The following is a 17,339-nucleotide window of genomic DNA, read 5'->3' on the forward strand; positions in this document are numbered from 1 at the left end:
TTGGACTATTGAGCTTTAATTAGAGATATTTTGCTATGCTGTTAACTGCTGATAAAACAGTTGCATCTGATGTCATATGGAGATCTTCTGTTTTTTTCCTGTGGAAGTTCAAACTGAGTTGCAGTCAGGGTAGCCCTTCAGGTGAGTTTTTCAAGTCTGAGCAATGGGAAATCTTCAAAGTCCTTTAAGGTCTCACAGCACACATCATGTTCAGATCTTAAATAGGACGAGGCCAAAAAGTTTTACTGGGGACAAAACACAGAAGTTCCTTTTGCATAATATATATGATATAAGATTATTTTAAGTCTTCTTTTTTTTTAAGATTAGTATACCCAAGACCAGAACTTGGGGTGTGGAATGTGCAGATGAGGGGTGAGGGTGGGAAAAGCTCTCCACAGCAAAACCAAGCAAATCTTACTGGAAGAGAGATGAACTTTTTATTCTCCTGACTTGTGCATTTTTCAGGTATGTGGTGAAAACTTTATTGAATCTTTCTTTGGTTTTGTATGTCCCAATAAAAGAATTTTGAGTTCCTTTAGATCTAATGTATGGACCTCTGAATGCTTTGGGGAATCTTCTGAAAAATACTGAAGAGCCTTGGATTCTACACAGTATACTTGCTGCAGTTTTCCCAGTTTTTTTAAAGGCATTTATGTTTATCCAAATGCTTTGTCTTCTAAGACTTCATTTGCTCTTATGGCTTACTCACTTGTGTTTCTTACATCACCGTTGCTATGGAAATAATTATAAAATCATAAACAGTACTAAACAGAGATCTGAAAGTAAGTTCCATGAGATTTTCCCTGAGTTTTATAAGTTTGCTTCTTTTTCCCAGGGAAAGATAATCTTGTTTTTGGTGAATCCTTATTCTCTAAAATTATATATTTTTACTACCAATTACGGATCTACTAATCCATTAAGTCGGAATCCCGTTTGCAATATTCAGATACCACAATGCCTGCCCAGTGGTTGATAACTACAGTTATAATATTCTTATCTCTTTAGAGGAAATTCTGATACTAAAATAACAGTTCCCTGAAGAGAACATAATTTGAAAATAGGTCAGTGTTCATACACTACCATTAGATATTAGAACTTCTACGTGCAAGGCCGCTGTTCTTCTAAAAACATAGTTTAAATGTGTGCTTAACATTCTTTTTCTCCTTTTTTCTGCTTACTGTAAAAGGGCAGATACAAACTTGCTCCCTCACAGACTTTATGTTTCTTTCAATTAAAAACCTCAGTGAGGTTTCTTAGTCTCTAAATTTAGAGTACTACAATGCTAGAAATACTTCCATATAAAAAAAAAACAGTAGCACTGATAAAACCTTAGAGCAGCTGCTGATAATATTCAATATTGGTACTGCTGTAAAATAGTATTAATTATAATTTCATTCCTATCCATAAGCAGAAACAAATCCATCTTCTCTGGCCTTATGGTGGCAAAGTGTAAGGCATTCAGATTCTGTTCACATAGCCTATTTAAATTGCAAGTAGCTCTGCTAGAGAAAGAAAACCTGAAAGCTGGTTAAAGTGTTTTAGAAACATCACACTAAATGGTTATCTTCCCTTTTGCTGGTGAAATACATATTTAGTCAGTCATTGTTTCGTCTGCAAAATGTTATTTATAAAATATGTGAAGTACACCAACTGGTAAGCAATTTTATATAAAATGAAGACTTTTGCAATTACTTTTTTTTAGATTTTTTAGTTTGCAACTTAGATTTTCACTGGGACACTTATTTACAACTGACTAGGAAAATGTTAGCTTTTATCCTTAAAACTGCTAGTACTTGCACTCTTGAGAGTGAGGAAACATTTGGACATGTTTAAGACAATAATCACACTCACAGCTGTTTTGCACAATGTGTGCTTACAAAGCAGCTGCTTTAATTAATATTCCACTTTCTTAGCAAAAGCTGCCATCCACTAGGTAAAGCTAAATTGAGGTATATAAGTGAATTCCCATCTGCTTAAAATGGTACTGAAGATTTCATCTGCAGGCTCGGTAGAAGTTACCTGCCCCTCAATGGCAAGTACACAGAGAAGTCTGGCACTAATCAGCAGAAATAAATGGAAAATGAACAGATGCAACTACCAACCATTTTGAAGCTAACAATCTGATTTCAATAAGATGCTTTTTGATGACTTCAGTAATCTCTGAAGCAGGCTGTAATTCAATCACATATTCATAGAGTCAGCAAATATATTCGAACTTTGAGCCTCAACTTGGTTATTATCTGTTAAGTTCATGTATTTTAAAAAATTTCCAGTACTGACTCAAATAAGGAAGCAAAAACTCTGTGTACCAGTGTTCTGACTTTCATAAATGTTCTTTTGGCATGCTTATAAAAACTTAATTAGCCTCCAAAGGACAAATTGTCTTTAGGGATTATATCAATCTAGAATGCTATTAATAATAATAGTTAGGATGAAAACTACCCTAGAATTTCACCTACATTTTTGCTTTGTAAATCCTAGTAAGTGCTTTTTAGGTCTACTAAGTAATATATTATGCTTTAAGATTTACGATTAAATACAATGAAATCAATCTAACAAGCTTTAGGGCAAAAAAAAAAATCTATTGCACTCCTGTGTGTAACTTTTATGTACATTGATGGTTTGTACTGTAGGCTAAACCGTCACGGACTTAGTCGATCTCTTGATGTTCCATGCTATAGGTGATGTTTTGACAATTCTATGCATTACTTCTTTACATTTCTCTATCCTGACTTAGGGGTTTGCCAGCTTGTGAATAAGATGGAAGAAAACTCAGGCAAGATCAAGGCTTTCAACAGAAATGATGAGCAGTTTCTGGAAGCATTTGTCATCTTTTGTGGCCTGGGGATCCAGAATACACAGATGTATGAAGCTGTAGAAAGAGCAATGGCCAAACAGATGGTGACATTAGAGGTGAGCTCAAAAACTAGGTGATATTTAATTGGCACAAAACAGATATTCATATTCTCCAAATCTTGTCTGTTCTACTCATAAATGCAAATACTCACATGAACAGAAATTGTTCTCCCTCATGAGAACAGCATTTGGCCTGATGAGTTGCACAGGAATTTTTTCTGCTTGTTTCCATGTCTCCCAGAAGACTATTTTATTTGGTATTGTATTTTAACTTGACTCAAGAGATTTAGCAGTGAACTGAACACATCTTTTCTTCTACGCGAGGCTACGCATTGGCAACATAGCTAGTTTGTTCTGTTGCGTAGGAAGAGGAAATGGTTTAGGGGATTAGGGGCTTCCTTTCCTTGTCTGAGGTTTTCTGTGCTGATTTTGGCTCAGTCCTTTAGACAAACTGGTTTGTGGAGTAACAACAGCATTATTGTAGGTTTTCAGCAATTTCCTTGAACTCAATCAAACCATATCAAGATGAACGTCATCTGGTCTCAGCCATTGAATTGGTTACTGTTAAGTTTAATAGCTGAAGAGGGCTTTAGTTAGAGAAGCTGAATTACTCAGAGGTGATAACTTGAAGCTGAATGTGAAAAATTTGTAGACTTTGGATGTCCTAACATTCTTTATGTAAATAGAATATTTGGAGGATTGTAAAATGTGGATTATGTACCCTGTAGCCTCTAAAAAAAAAAATATCACCACTCTCAAATAAACCTGTATAAAATCATGTCAAATAAAAAGATAGTCAAATTATTGTCAAAATAAGTATTTTATTTAAAAGAGGCTGTTTGGTTACATGGCAAACTAGCAATTCTTTCTCCTCCCATAACACTTTACAATATATGAAGTCCATACCTATAACTTCCATAATGGAAAAAGATTATAAGTTAATACCTAAATTGACTTCTTTATAAAGTAAGATATCCTTTACTTGCTAAAGAAAATCTGTAACCATTTCATGTTCTGGGTTCACACAGCTAAAAAATATGAGCTTATTTTGTTAATTTAAAACAAACATGTTTTCTTTCAGACTTTTCTGCCAAATTTCAGCTAAGGCAAAATTTTCTTTTATGTCTGAATAAACTTCTGAAAGGATTATTATGGCAACAATGTCAGGCTCATAATTATAGCTCTTTCATGAATTATTTGTCTTTGAAAGTGGGGCATGAAAACTTTCCAAAGAGAAAATCAGAGTTCTTTGCTCATTTATAGAAACTATTTATGTTTTCTTGGCCTAATTATATCAAGAAAATTCTGTGCTGTGGCAGATTTGTAAAAGCTGCAGATCTCTCCCCACATGCTTTCAGAGCTCCTTGAAACCAATGTGGGCCCTGCAGGGACACTACATTTCATCAGCAAGAACAATGCAATGCAGCTGTACACTGAAAATTCTGCTGGTTAAAACTCTCTGTTTTATCATATTGCTCTTTTGTTTGTACTAAGGGCTCCTCTTCTCTTTAGGTTCTCTCATACCATGCTTCTGCTGCTGAGGAGGAAACAAGGGAGCTGCAGGTAACAGCGGTAATTGAACTTTTTCCTATTACTTTTGAAATATTCCATTGATATAACAATGAAGGGCAGTCCTTTACATAGACATGATCCCTACACATGCAGAAGCACACACTTTCCAGAAATAAAAGTTATAATGAACCTAACATTACAACATACAGAGGGCTGCAATTACAGAAACAAACGAACAAAAAACATACAAATAAATAGTTACTGACATACTGACTGCCATTCTTATGAGTTTAACTGACAGCAGCAGTTGATGCAATGATACTGTCAACTCACAATGATTAAGTATTGCAGAAGCAAAAAAACCCAAAATCTTGTGAACTCTTCTGGCAGCGAAGCCTGAATTTTGTATATTTTATATCTTTGGTATATTTCAAGCTTCCCAAGTATGGATGCAGCTTTATGGCCTATGATATAAATATAGCATTTAATTATTCTTATGTTTACTTTTCTGTGCAGTGTCCCACTGTGCTCATGTTTTATCCTGTGTTTACAAACCATTGCCTTACAAGTAACTACAGCTATGGTTTCAAGTATAGTTCAAAGCACATCAGTGCTCAGTTTCTGCTGTTCTTTTTGTTGGAACACAATGTTCTGGGCAAATAGCACCCCCCCTACTGTGAGGAAGACAATGAAAGTGGTGGAGGGATGAAGAGGAAGGTAAACAAAGGGGACCACAAGGGGACTGCATAGTATGGGACTGGACTGCACAAAGCAAGGTCCCACAGAACAAGGCACAAGACTAAGGATCATGTACCACATTGGATAATTTTGGAATGGTTAGTGTCACATACAGTTTGAACCTCAGTTCTACCACACTATTGCATTCTGATGAAAAGGCACTGCAAGTATAGTATGCTATGCATCTCCAGCGGTTGCTCTTAAGTGCTTGTGTTGCAGTCTCTGTGGTTGCGACTATACTGCTAAACAAAACATAATCACAAAATGCAGCACTGAAATAGCATTCATCTCTACTGCTTAACTCTCCATATGATTCCTAGCACAACTTTTGCCCTTTTCAACTACCACTTCCTAAGGCAGTACCAGAGCACGCAGCACATTATGTCTCCAACAGCCAGTGTGGACGAGTGCAATAGATTTGGCTTCCTCTATCTTACAGTCTAGCAGCACTATTTGAGCAAGTTTTACACCCTCAAATAAACCACATAACCTCACATTACATCCCAGGGCATGAAATACATAACTAGATTTTCATGCTATGAGATTATCAACTTAAATAGAGTAATAAAATTATTTCAGATAATTTGCTGAAAAAAGAAAACATGCACTAAAAATAATGATATCATAAGACTTCGGGCCAGCACATGGATCCCAGTGCAAACCATTCACCAAACACTATTTAGTGTAAACGTGTTAATTTGTGGCGTTTGGCCTCATTACTAGAGAACGGTCCCTGTCTTTTTTTCTTCTTTGGAGAATGCTTGGTCATGGAGAGGCTTTTGTTCAGGAAACCTTTTTCCTTTTCCCATGAGTAGCCAACATAGATCTCTGTAGTCTTGCTATTTCACAGAACAGACCTTTATTTCCAGTGAACCTCTACTTTGAGAAAAAGAGAAAACTGCCTGAGACTTAGAATACATTAAGAGGGAAGAGACATATTCTGTAATATTTCTAAACTGGAAAAACAGTAAAGAGAAACACTTCTTAAAATTGTATTCAACATATTAGAGACAGTCTACTTCCTGTAATGGACTTCCCAGCCAACCTCAAATTTGTGTGGGATTTGTTGCTCCAGCTGGATGCATATATAAATCTATTGGGCTCAATGGAATTCATCCCAGGGTACTTAGAGTTGGCTGCTGTCATCACAAGACCTCTCAATTATTTTTCAACAGTCTTGGGAATCCGGAGAGGTCACAGTCAACTCAAAGCTGGCAAATGTTGTCCCAGTTTTCAAGAAGGGCACAAAAGATGACCCTGGTAATTACAGACCTGTCAGTATCACTTCAGTTCCTGGCAAAATTATGGAGATTATTCTGGAAGTCATTGAAAAACACCTGAAAGACAACACAGTCATCGGTCATAGCCAACACAAGTTCACAGGGGGAAAGTTCTGTTTAACAAACTTTATCTCCTTTTATAACAAGGTTACTCACCTAGCTGACAAAGCAAAGCCAGCTGATGTAATTTTGGATTTCAGCAAAACATTCCATACTGTTTCTCACAGTATGTTCTGGACAAAATATCCAGCGTACAGGTAGAAAAAAAACCGTAACGTGATGGGTGAAAAATTAGCTGATGAGTTGGGCTCAAAAGGTTATAGTAAATGGAGTTACATTAGGCTGGTAGCCAGTCACTAGTGGGCTTCCACAGGGTGCCATTTTAAGGCTAGTTCTCTTCATTGTTTTCATCAATGACTCAGACACAGGACTTGAAGGTATACTAAGTAAATTTCTGGACAACACTAAATTAGGAGGAGCTATTGACTCCCTTGAGGGTGGGGCAGCCTTGCAGAAGGATCTTGACAAATTGGAGGACTTAGTAATCACCAACCACATGAAGTTTCAAAAGAGCAAGTGCCAGACTCAGCACCTCAGACGAGGCAACCCTGGATCTATGTACAGGCTGATGGATGAGTGGCTGAAGAACAGACTTGCAGAAATGGATCTGGGGATTTTAGTTAATGGCAGGTTGAATATGAATCAGCAGTGTACTCTGGCAGCCAAAAGGGCCAGCTGTACTCTGGGATGCTTCATGCTCAGTACTGCTAAGCTGGTTGAGGGAAGGGATTGTCCTGTTCTGCTCTGCACTGGTGTAGCCTCATCTTGAGCACCTGGATGCAATTTTGAGAGCAACAATATAAGAAGGACATGAAGCTATTAGAGAGCATCCAAAGGAGGGCAATGAAGATGGGAAAGGGTTTAGAGGGCAAGACATATGAGAAGCAGCTGAGGTCCCTTGGTTTGTTCAGCCCAGAGCACAGGAAGTTGAGGGCAGGCCTCATGGTGGCTGCAGCTCCTCACAGGGAGCGCAGGGATAGTGCTGATCTCTGCTCTCTGCTGACACTGACAGTGACAGGACCCAAAGGAACAGCGTGGAGCTTCATCGGGGGAAGGTCAGGTTGGAAAAGGTTCTTCACCAGTGGATGATTGGGCACTGGCTGGAACAGGCTCCCCAAGGCAGTGATCACGGCCCCAACCCTGCTGGAGTTCAAGGAACATTTTTGGCAAGTCCTGTGTGGTCTCAGGAGTTGGACTTTGTGATCCTTGTGGGTCCTTTCCTATGATTGTAAGACTGTTGTAATTCTTCCCACTTACCAAAGAAATCGAGAAACTCTTCCAGTTATAGTTCTATATAGAAAAGCTTTCCTAAGCATGCTAATGCATGATGGTATATATAGTTATCTGCAGAAGATTAAAGTGATTCAAACAAAAAACACTCCTGAAATCTTCCCAAAGCCACAAATGATATCAGTAACAAACCCTTTACCATCCACCTTTTCTTCTCAGGAACCTGGAAAAGGGATAGGATCAACCATTTTGTATTGTCAGAACAGCAAAAGGAATTTAGAGTACAAGCACCTAGGTGGAAAAGACGTCCCCAAAAGCTACCTTTTCTTCCATGAGAAGTTATGGAGAACAGGATATTAATTTTGAATTTGTTCTGCAATTGCCCAGAAAAATGGGAGCCTCATACTGGGAAAGTGATTTTTTAATGTGTAGTATAGCATAAGACTTATAATTTACTTTGTTAACAACTTTAACATCCATACTTTGATGGGCATTCAATACCTATACTCTAAATTTTATAACTGGAAAAAGTACAGCTGTAATATACAGAGATATGATAGAAGATACAATAAAAGTTACAGATTTTAAAATGTATTTTTTTTTTTGCATCTACTTTAAAATTTCAAATTTCAAATCAAAGTTGTATGATTCTACTCAAGATACATTATAAACATTGTTCAAGGATTTTAAAGATGACCTGATGACAGGTGAACCATAATTTTTCAGATTTTTAGCCCTCAGAAAGCTCTGCTTGTGGACATGTTCTAACTACCACAGTAGTTGAACATGGATTCTGCTAGGAATTCTTTGTTCTAACCTGTCTACAGTGACATCTATTTCCTTGCCATTTTTAGAAAAATGCCAGCTATTATAGATTTTGATGTCTGTCCATTCATAAAAACAAACTACACTATCTTATTTTCTGAGTCTCTCAATTTCATACAGACTCTTTGTTATAGTTTCTCTTAGGCAACTTAGGTAAGCCTTTTGGATCATGCAATAGTTTCCTTATTCTTTTGATCTATGGAAAAGCGTTCATTAAATCAAAGAAACAAATGAGGCAGTGTTAAAACTGGAAGAGCTAAGGAAAGATAAATGGGAAGGAATAATCAGGTTTAAGCATAGTGTGAAGGTAAAATGTAGCATCTCACTACTTGTCTGTTGAAAAAGCGTTTATGTCTTGTTCTCTTATTCTTCTGTAGGCTGCTGTAGTACCATCTGCACAATCTCTCAACCTAACTGACTTCAACTTCAGTGATTTTGAGCTATCGGATTTTGAAACAACACTGTGTACAATTCGAATGTTCACAGACCTCAACCTGGTGCAGAACTTCCAAATGAAACATGAGGTATGAATGCTATCAGATGCTGCTTCACATAAGGAGACAAATTAATTACTGGAAAATCAGGATAGTGAAAGAAGCCTACAGCAAATATAATTGAAAATCTGCATTAAAATTAGATAGCAAATTATGAAGGTATTTAAAGTACTGGGGTTTCTGTCTAGTGTGGTTCTATTGAATAATTAATAACTTGGTTGATGGACTAGAAAATGCATTTAGAAAACCTGGAGAATTGGGGTTGTGGTTAAAATTCTAGTGAGTTTTAAAACATATAGCAGCATTTCAAAACCAGCAAGACTAGATGCATACAGACTGAAATGCATATATTAAAGACAGTAAACAAAAGAATAGGTAGTACTAACAGAGAAAAACATATCCAGGCTACTGTTATCAGTAGTTATGTGCCAGAGTAGTATAAAAGACAAATACTGTTTTTTAGTGGCACGGAAGTGGTATTTATGGCCCATGGAGTGATTATATCATAGCTCATAGATTTGCACGGACAAAATAGCACCATGACAATAGACACAAGTACACATCTCAATAGAAATAAGAGAGCATTAACAGCTTTGAAGCTGCAGCTCTGTCTTTCCATTCTAGAACTAAAGAAAACTGGCAGTTAACAAAATACTCCTTATTTAAGAGTGGAAAAGCAGAAAATACTGCTGTTTCTGTGCGGAATTGTTCATGTGGATGAATGACACTGGATTTTCATTTCTGTCACCTTTCATTAGGAACACTAAAAATCATCTTGAACAAACTAAGGTCAAGGTCCTCAGCCTGCATTTAACAGATAGCAGTATTTAATCCCTTAGCATTTAAACTAAGGGATCCTTTTTAGTACACATGCGATTACCATATGACCTTCAAGCCTTTTGCTTTCTTAAAAGTAAAGTATAGCCCACAGCTTGTAAGACCTTTGTGTAAAACATTCAGAATATACTTTCTTCCTTCATAAAAAAATGCAACCCAGCAATATAGTAATCACTGTCTTTCTATCATACTTGCTTTCCAAAGTCCAATTCTGCTTGTCTTTTGACAAGCTGATATGAGTGAAAAGACAATGTTCATTATCAAAACATTTCTTAAGAAAGCTCTGTAATTAAAAAAGGAATTGTCTCCATGAAATATGTTGTTACAAGCAAGCATTTCTTTCTACCAGTTAGCTCAATATAACTCAGCTTCTGAATTAATAGCAGCTTCTAACTATCATAGCAGATACTAACACTTAGCCAGAATAAAACCACAAGTGTTACATTCTCAAGGAGAAGCTAAACTAGTGATTGTAAGCATTTTCTTATCTATGTTCACAGTTACAAGTATGTTATTTTAGAACTGAATTGAGGTAAGAGGAAAGATGTTCTGTATGACAGTTTTCAATTGGGAAGTATTTGTTTTCCTAAAAAGAAACCTTTAATGTATTTACAGTTAACTATATGATGCTGTTTCTTAAAGGTTCTCTGCAGATGGATTTTAAGTGTGAAGAAAAATTATCGGAAAAATGTTGCTTATCACAATTGGAGGCATGCCTTTAATACAGCACAGTGCATGTTTGCTGCTTTAAAATCTGGTAAAATTCAGGTACATTTTGCTGTTACTACATTAAGAACCTTCTTTCTGAACAAGATTTGTAATGGTACATAGTTCTGATTATCATCTCAATAAGATGTTCAACATTACAGTATCACTAATGAAATCAAAGTATTTCTGCTGAAGACTTCTGGCTTTAAGTGCTTGGTTTGTTAAATTGTTGTCATGTTGTTATGTATTCAGTTTCAGTTAAATCCTTTGGAAATGATTGAGTGGATGCTCTCCATAGGAATATCTCAAAGAAGTCACATACATGATCATATATATATATTTTAAGTCAATGCTTACGCTAAGAGCAAGTCTAAAAGCTGGAAAAGAAAGGGATCAATCTCAGTTCAGAATGTTTCCTTCTAATAGTCAGCAGAAATTTCCTTAAGTTCATGCAGAGTTGACTGCAGTTGTAGACAAACAATAGAACATTTTTAGAAATAAAAACTTAAATGATAATTTCAGTGCTTTTGAAGAATACTTCAAATTTCCACTTAAAAGGAAAACAGTAATTTCAAGAATTCAAAAAGCCTAATTGTTATTTATTACAAATACTGAAGAACTAGATGATCCCCCAGAAAGAAAAACTTGTTTTCATGATTTTTCCAAAATAAATTTCCAGGTTTATTTATTTATTTTTTTTTTAAGAAAAGGAAATGTTCCTGTCCATCCTGAATCAACATGTTTCTCAGTTTGATTACAGACAATTGTTACTTGCTCGTTTATTCTATTTTACCATAAGCACTTCTGAGAGAATAAATTAATCCTATTTGTACACCGAACACCAGTACCAATAATGACAAGGCATTCCCAATCCTTCTACATTAAAAAGAAACATGGTAGTTTTGCTCTGTGTACAGTACAGCAATCTTGGATGATTCTGATAGTTTGCTTGCTGTTTTTGGAATCATGTCCATCTCCACTGCAATTTCCACACATTTTTTTATTCCTAACTGCATTGGATACCACTCTCATTTTCACATCCTAGATTCTTGACTCAGAAACTGCATTGAACGTAAGTCTCTCAATTTCATCTGAGAGGAAAAACAAGCAATAGGACACATAAGTGAAATGTAGAATCAGTCATTTCTAAACTGATCTGACTAGACTAAGAACAGGCTGCATTATCTAGAAAGCAGATGCAATCCACAGAAGCTGTATCTGCTTGAAGAAAATCTGGATTCAGCCATACACAGGATTCAGCCCCCCAGCGGCTGCACAGTGCTGTTTTTCAAATTCCTGTCCTGACTTTTGTGCTTGCTATTCCTGTCCCATTAAAAATATGCTGCAAGAATGCTGTAGCTTTGTCCAGCCTCTGTTTGTCACTGGTCAGGTTTAAAGAAATATTCTATCAATTTGTATTAAATAATATTAAAGATGAGAAATAGCCATGAAAGAGAAACAGTAATGTCTCCACTAATCTTTGCTGGAACTCCAGAATAAGTTCATAATAATGAATCAGATACTGTTTAATTTTATTTTCCATGGGTTTTGAACTTCTGTTAATGTATTTGTACAGTGGGTCAGTGAAGAGCATGTTGTTTTTCCTTTCTGATTATTCCAAGGACGTGTATTTTTATACTGATTTAGGGAATGCAGCCTAACCCCCTTGAGTTTATATAGAATCTGAACTAAAAGTGATGGGGCCTGATGCTGCCTTTTCACTATCAGATGATATCATACAAGTCACTTTGTCTTCTTCTGCACCAGATTCCTCATCAGTAATATAGGGCTAGAGAATGTTATTTCTTTCTGAACACTGCATTGACGCCTATGGAGAATGATTACTGCTGCACACCACAACTTCAGAGATAACCCTTTATTCTCTCTGTGGCCTCTTTGGGCCAAAGCTGTATCACCTACATAGGTAAAAACAAGATGGCAGATATAAAACACATTGTGCAAAGAAATCGCAAGGCTAACTCTCTTCTTGTATTACTCTTTACATATAGAGCAAACTGACTGACTTGGAAACACTGGCTTTGCTGATAGCAACTCTAAGCCATGATTTGGATCACAGGGGAGTGAACAACTCTTACATACAAAGGTAAGTAAGTAGACAGAGAGATGTTAATTAAAAAAAAAATCAATACCCAAATACACAGAACCAAATTATGTACAAATCAATTGATTTGACAATGTAAGGCTGTGCAAAGAAAAGGTCTTCACTAAGCAGTAAGCACAGGAAAAGCCAGAGACATTTAATGAGGCGAAAGCAAAGACACGAATCATTGAATCATAAGAATCATAGAATGGCTTTGGTTGGAAGGGACCTCAAAGCCAACGTAGTTCAAACTCCCTGCCATGGGCAGGGTTGTCAACCACTGGATCAGGCAGCCCAGGGTCCCATTCAGCCTGGCCTTGAACACCTCCAGGGATGGGGCATCCACAGTTTCTTGGAGCAGCTTGTGCTTGGGCCTCACCACCCTCTGCGTAAATAAATTCTTCCTAACATCTAACCTAAATCTCCGCTCTTTTAGATTAAAGCCATTCCCCCTCGTCCTATCACTATCTGCCCATGTAAAAAGTCAGCCTTCCTCCTGCTTATTCTCAAGGCCACAAGGAGGTCCTCCCAAGGCCTTCTCTTCTCCAAGCTAAACAAGCCTGGCTCCCTTTCTTTGTAAGAGATATGCTGAAGCCCTCTGATCATCTTCATGGCCCTCCTCTGGACCCACTCCAACAGCTCCATGTCTTTCTTGTTCTGGGGGCCCCTGGCCTGAACACATTACTCCAGATGCAGCCTCTTGAGGACAGAGTAGAAGGGGGCAATCACCTCCCTCCCCTGCTGCTCACCACTCTTGATACAGCCCGGGATGCCGTTGGCCTTTTGGGCTGCAAGCACACACTGCTGGCTCACGTCCAGCTTTTCATCCACCAGAACCCCAAGCCGTTCTCCACCGGTCTGCTCTCAGTGAGTTCTTCTCCCAGTCTGCACACATATCTGGGTCTACCTTCACCCAAACACAACACCTTGCACATAACCTCACAGAACCAAGTAACTACAGTGGCAGATGAATTGAACTCTTTGTAGACTGTGCAGGGGCATCTTCCTGCTCTTGTTGCAGATGACCCATCCCCCACACAGAGATAGCAAAAGGTCTCAGCTTCTAAGTGACAGCATGCCAAAAACGTGCAGTTTTGCAGATTGCTCACTGCCCAACCAGCTGTTCCCCATCTAGTCTGGCCAGCACAAGCTGAGATCTGCAGCCGTCTTGATGATTCAGAGGGGATTCCACATATTTTGAACTCTGCTTGTTTAATACATGATTTAGTCATGGTTTTCCAGAACTCTTAAGTAGGTTTGGATTGGACACATACTTAAAATCACATTACAAATTCACGACTGTCTAGCATTGTTTTGGATCACCTGTACTCTAATTTTGATCAATTCCAAAATTACAGAAAAGCCTTTATAAAGCAAAAAGTCAAAATGTATTTTAAAACATTGAAACAAATTATTTTTCCAAAAAAATATTTCACTGTGAAGTTATCAAAATGAATCATCTAAACTCTTCTGAAAATTTCTCTATATTTTAATTTTTAACAAACAATATATGTTTTTAAATGTATTAATAGTTTCAGATCTGCACACTGTGTTTTTCAGTGAATTTAATATTCAGTTCAAACAGTATATGATTCTTTGATTAGGAGAAGGGGAGTCTACTTAGGAGTAGGGAAGTCATTGTCCCTCTGTACTCAGCCCTGGTGAGGCCGCACCTCGAGTACTGTGTCCAGTTTTGGGCCCCTCACTGCAAGAAAGACATTGAGGCCCTGGAGCGTGTTCAGAGGAGGGCAACGAAGCTGGTGAGGGGTCTGGAGCACAGGCCTTATGAGGAGCGGCTGAGGGAGCTGGGATTGTTCAGTCTGGAGAAGAGGAGGCTCAGGGGGGACCTTATCGCTCTCTATAACTACCTGAAGGGAGGTTGTAGTGAGCTGGGGGTCAGCCTCTTCTCTCTTGTACCTAGTGACAGGACGAGGGGGAATGGCCTCAAGTTGTGCCAGGGGAGATTTAGTCTGGACATTAGAAAACACTACTTTTCTGAAAGAGTGGTCAGGCGCTGGAATGGGCTGCCCAGGGAGGTAGTTGAGTCACCGTCCCTGGAGGTGTTCAAGGAACATTTAGATATAGCGTTGAGAGACCTGGTTTAGTGGGGTTATTGGTGGTAGGTGGATGGTTGGACTGGGTGATCTTGTAGGTCTTTTCCAACCTAGCTAATTCTATGATTCTTTGATTCTATGATTCTATGATTAAATAAATAGCTTAACTTAAAACATGGTATAATGTTATTACTGTGATGAGGCAGCGTGTCTTGATCTGACCAGAGATGGGGAAAAGATACTCAGGAAAATATACTTGTGTCTTTTTCTGGTAGAGCTGAAGTGCAGTTCTGAAGCTTTGGCAGAAGTGGTCTGCTGTTCTTGCTGTGCTGAAATAAGATACTAGGGTAGGAAAAGTTTGTTCCAGGCAGAGAATATTGAAAGGCAGAAAATAAGTATGCTGAAGCAGAATACTTTCCTTTTGGGATGCATGTCCAGAATAACACTAAGACTGATGTGTAAGGCAAAACAAAAAAAAGATTGGAAAGTGTAACCTTTCTCTAGTTCCCTAATAGGGGAATCCAGCAGTAACTTGTAGCCTTGCAGTGATTAGAACTGGTCAGCTATTTTTTGCTTTATTTATTTAAAAATAAATTTCCTGGAAGACATCTGGAGAAGCGTCATCTCCTCTCAGCAGTGTCCTGGGAAAGTGTCATCGACAGCAAAATTTAACATTCATACACGCTGTAAAGCACAAATGACTACAGCTGAATCATTCTTTTTCAATAAAGACAGTTCCATGAATTTTGTTTTTAAATTTCTCGTTTACATTAAATGAAAAGTTATTTTTTCTAGAAATCGATCTCTTTTGATTCTTCCTTGGAAGTGGAGAAAGTAGACACTTGGCACATGATTCTTTTTTTTTAAGCAACGGTGTTTCAAAAATTAAAGTGGTCCTGGTAGCATAAATTACAGGAAATGAACTGTTTAAAGGTCTTTCATAGTTATGCAGAGGTTTTGTTCTCTTTTTTTTTTTTTTCCCCAAACCCACATGTAAAATAGACAAGCACAGAGTATGAAAACTGCATAACCAAACCACTGTGTTCTGAAAGCAATGGTGTCCTTTGCCCTGGCATGGTGGTTTAACAGAAACACTATGTACTACAGAATTAGGAACCTGAGTTTATTTCCAGCACTTGTGTCTTCCCAGACAGTCAGGGTCTGTAAGTACTGAGCAAGCTCTAGTTTGATGCAGTACTTGGGAAGATAACCTAAGAATTTTCTCACATATTTCTCTCGTCGATCAGCATGAACTTTAAGGACACTGTACGCATCCCATTTAACTCAATGGGAATTTCACTCAGCATGCATTGGCACTGTCCTACAATTTGTTTTCTAACAGAACCATGCAAGCATATTTGCTGTATATTCCCCGTGCAGTGGTCTCAGAGGAGGTGCTGGGCAGCCAGCCCATAAACCTCAAGGGCTTGTATCCTTTAATCTCTCTTTCTGTGTTTTTGTTTGTCTTTCCATCTTTCTCTCTACATTTCTGTGTTTCTTAAATCTCCAGAGGCTCCTCTTACGGCTTTTATTTGACTCTCTGTGTGCATTCACTTTACACAGGAACCCAGTCCTGTAACCACTTATTCACATGCATTCCTACCTGTGCAGCCTGGTCTAGGGAGCCTGCTTTGGCAGGGGGATTGGACTCAATGATCTCTAGAGGTCCCTTCCAGCCCCTACAATTCTGTGATTCTGTGATGTGCATGATCCCTAGCCATACAAAAAGTCAGAATTTGTCAAATGATTAAGCATTTGTAGGTCAAATTATAACTAGAGTAGTAGATTCAGATCAACAGCAAAACAGAATTCAAAGAGTAACCTGATTTAGTTGAAGAAATGAGATAAACCACAAGGGAACAGGGTCTGAAAATAATGATACAGCAGCAAAAGCTTAGAATGTTATTATGCAATGAGGATGAGAGGGAAATTCAGAATCCTCAGAGGAGGAATTTTATGTATTTTGTCTAAAGCTACTCAAACAGTAATTTTTTTTCTAGACTAAGCTTTAAATTTTGTATCATAGAGGGTTATATAAAGTTTATATCATAGAAGGTTGGAAAAGACCTACAAGATCATCCAGCCCAGCCATCCACCTATCACCAATAGTTCTCACTAAGGCATGTCCCTCAACACAACATCTAAACATTCCTTGAACACCTCCAGGGTCGGTGACTCCACCACCTCCTTGGGCAGCCCATTCCAGCACCTGACCGCTCTTTCAGAAAAGTCGTATTTCCTAACGTCCAGCCTGAATCTCCCCTGGTGCAACTTGAGGCCATTCCCCCTCGTCCTATCACTAGTTACGCAGGAGAAGAGGCTGACCCCCAGCTCACTACAACCTCCCTTCAGGTAGTTATAGAGAGCAATAAGGTCCCCCCTGAGCCACCTCTTCTCCAGACTGAACAATCCCAGCTCCCTCAGCCACTCCTCATAAGGCCTGTGCTCCAGACCCCTATCTACGCAGTTGACTTTATGATGTTTTCCCACTGCCTGTAGTACAACCAACATCTTTTTTCCCTTTTGGATTTCATCCTGAGTGAAGGGAAGGTAATGATACTGCAGTAGTTTGTCATGAAGAGAGTGGTGACAAAGTGCGCTTAGTAGCACAATAGGAAATTATTTGTTGAACATTTGAGGTCCT

At 38.2% G+C, this 17,339-nt stretch overlaps 2 protein-coding genes across 12 annotated transcripts in view; one reads left to right on the plus strand and one right to left on the minus strand.

Annotated features, from left to right (window-relative positions):
- Positions 1 to 17,339, minus strand: part of LOC110398611 (skin secretory protein xP2-like) — a 184,303-nt gene that overhangs the window by 142,016 nt on the left and 24,948 nt on the right. The window lies entirely within an intron of this gene.
- Positions 1 to 17,339, plus strand: part of PDE5A (phosphodiesterase 5A) — a 64,058-nt gene that overhangs the window by 33,877 nt on the left and 12,842 nt on the right. For 10 of the 11 annotated variants that reach the window (XM_021396410.1, XM_021396421.1, XM_021396415.1 and 7 more), the window contains 5 exons: positions 2,738 to 2,913; positions 4,369 to 4,428; positions 8,879 to 9,025; positions 10,475 to 10,600; positions 12,550 to 12,644. In XM_021396410.1, coding sequence (XP_021252085.1) covers positions 2,738 to 2,913; positions 4,369 to 4,428; positions 8,879 to 9,025; positions 10,475 to 10,600; positions 12,550 to 12,644 — 604 coding nt within the window. The remainder of the gene's footprint in view (positions 1 to 2,737; positions 2,914 to 4,368; positions 4,429 to 8,878; positions 9,026 to 10,474; positions 10,601 to 12,549; positions 12,645 to 17,339) is intronic. The other variant, XM_021396411.1, reaches the window with a different exon arrangement.

This window comes from Numida meleagris, chromosome 4, assembly GCF_002078875.1.
Source record: "Numida meleagris isolate 19003 breed g44 Domestic line chromosome 4, NumMel1.0, whole genome shotgun sequence".
Lineage (NCBI taxonomy): Eukaryota > Metazoa > Chordata > Aves > Galliformes > Numididae > Numida > Numida meleagris.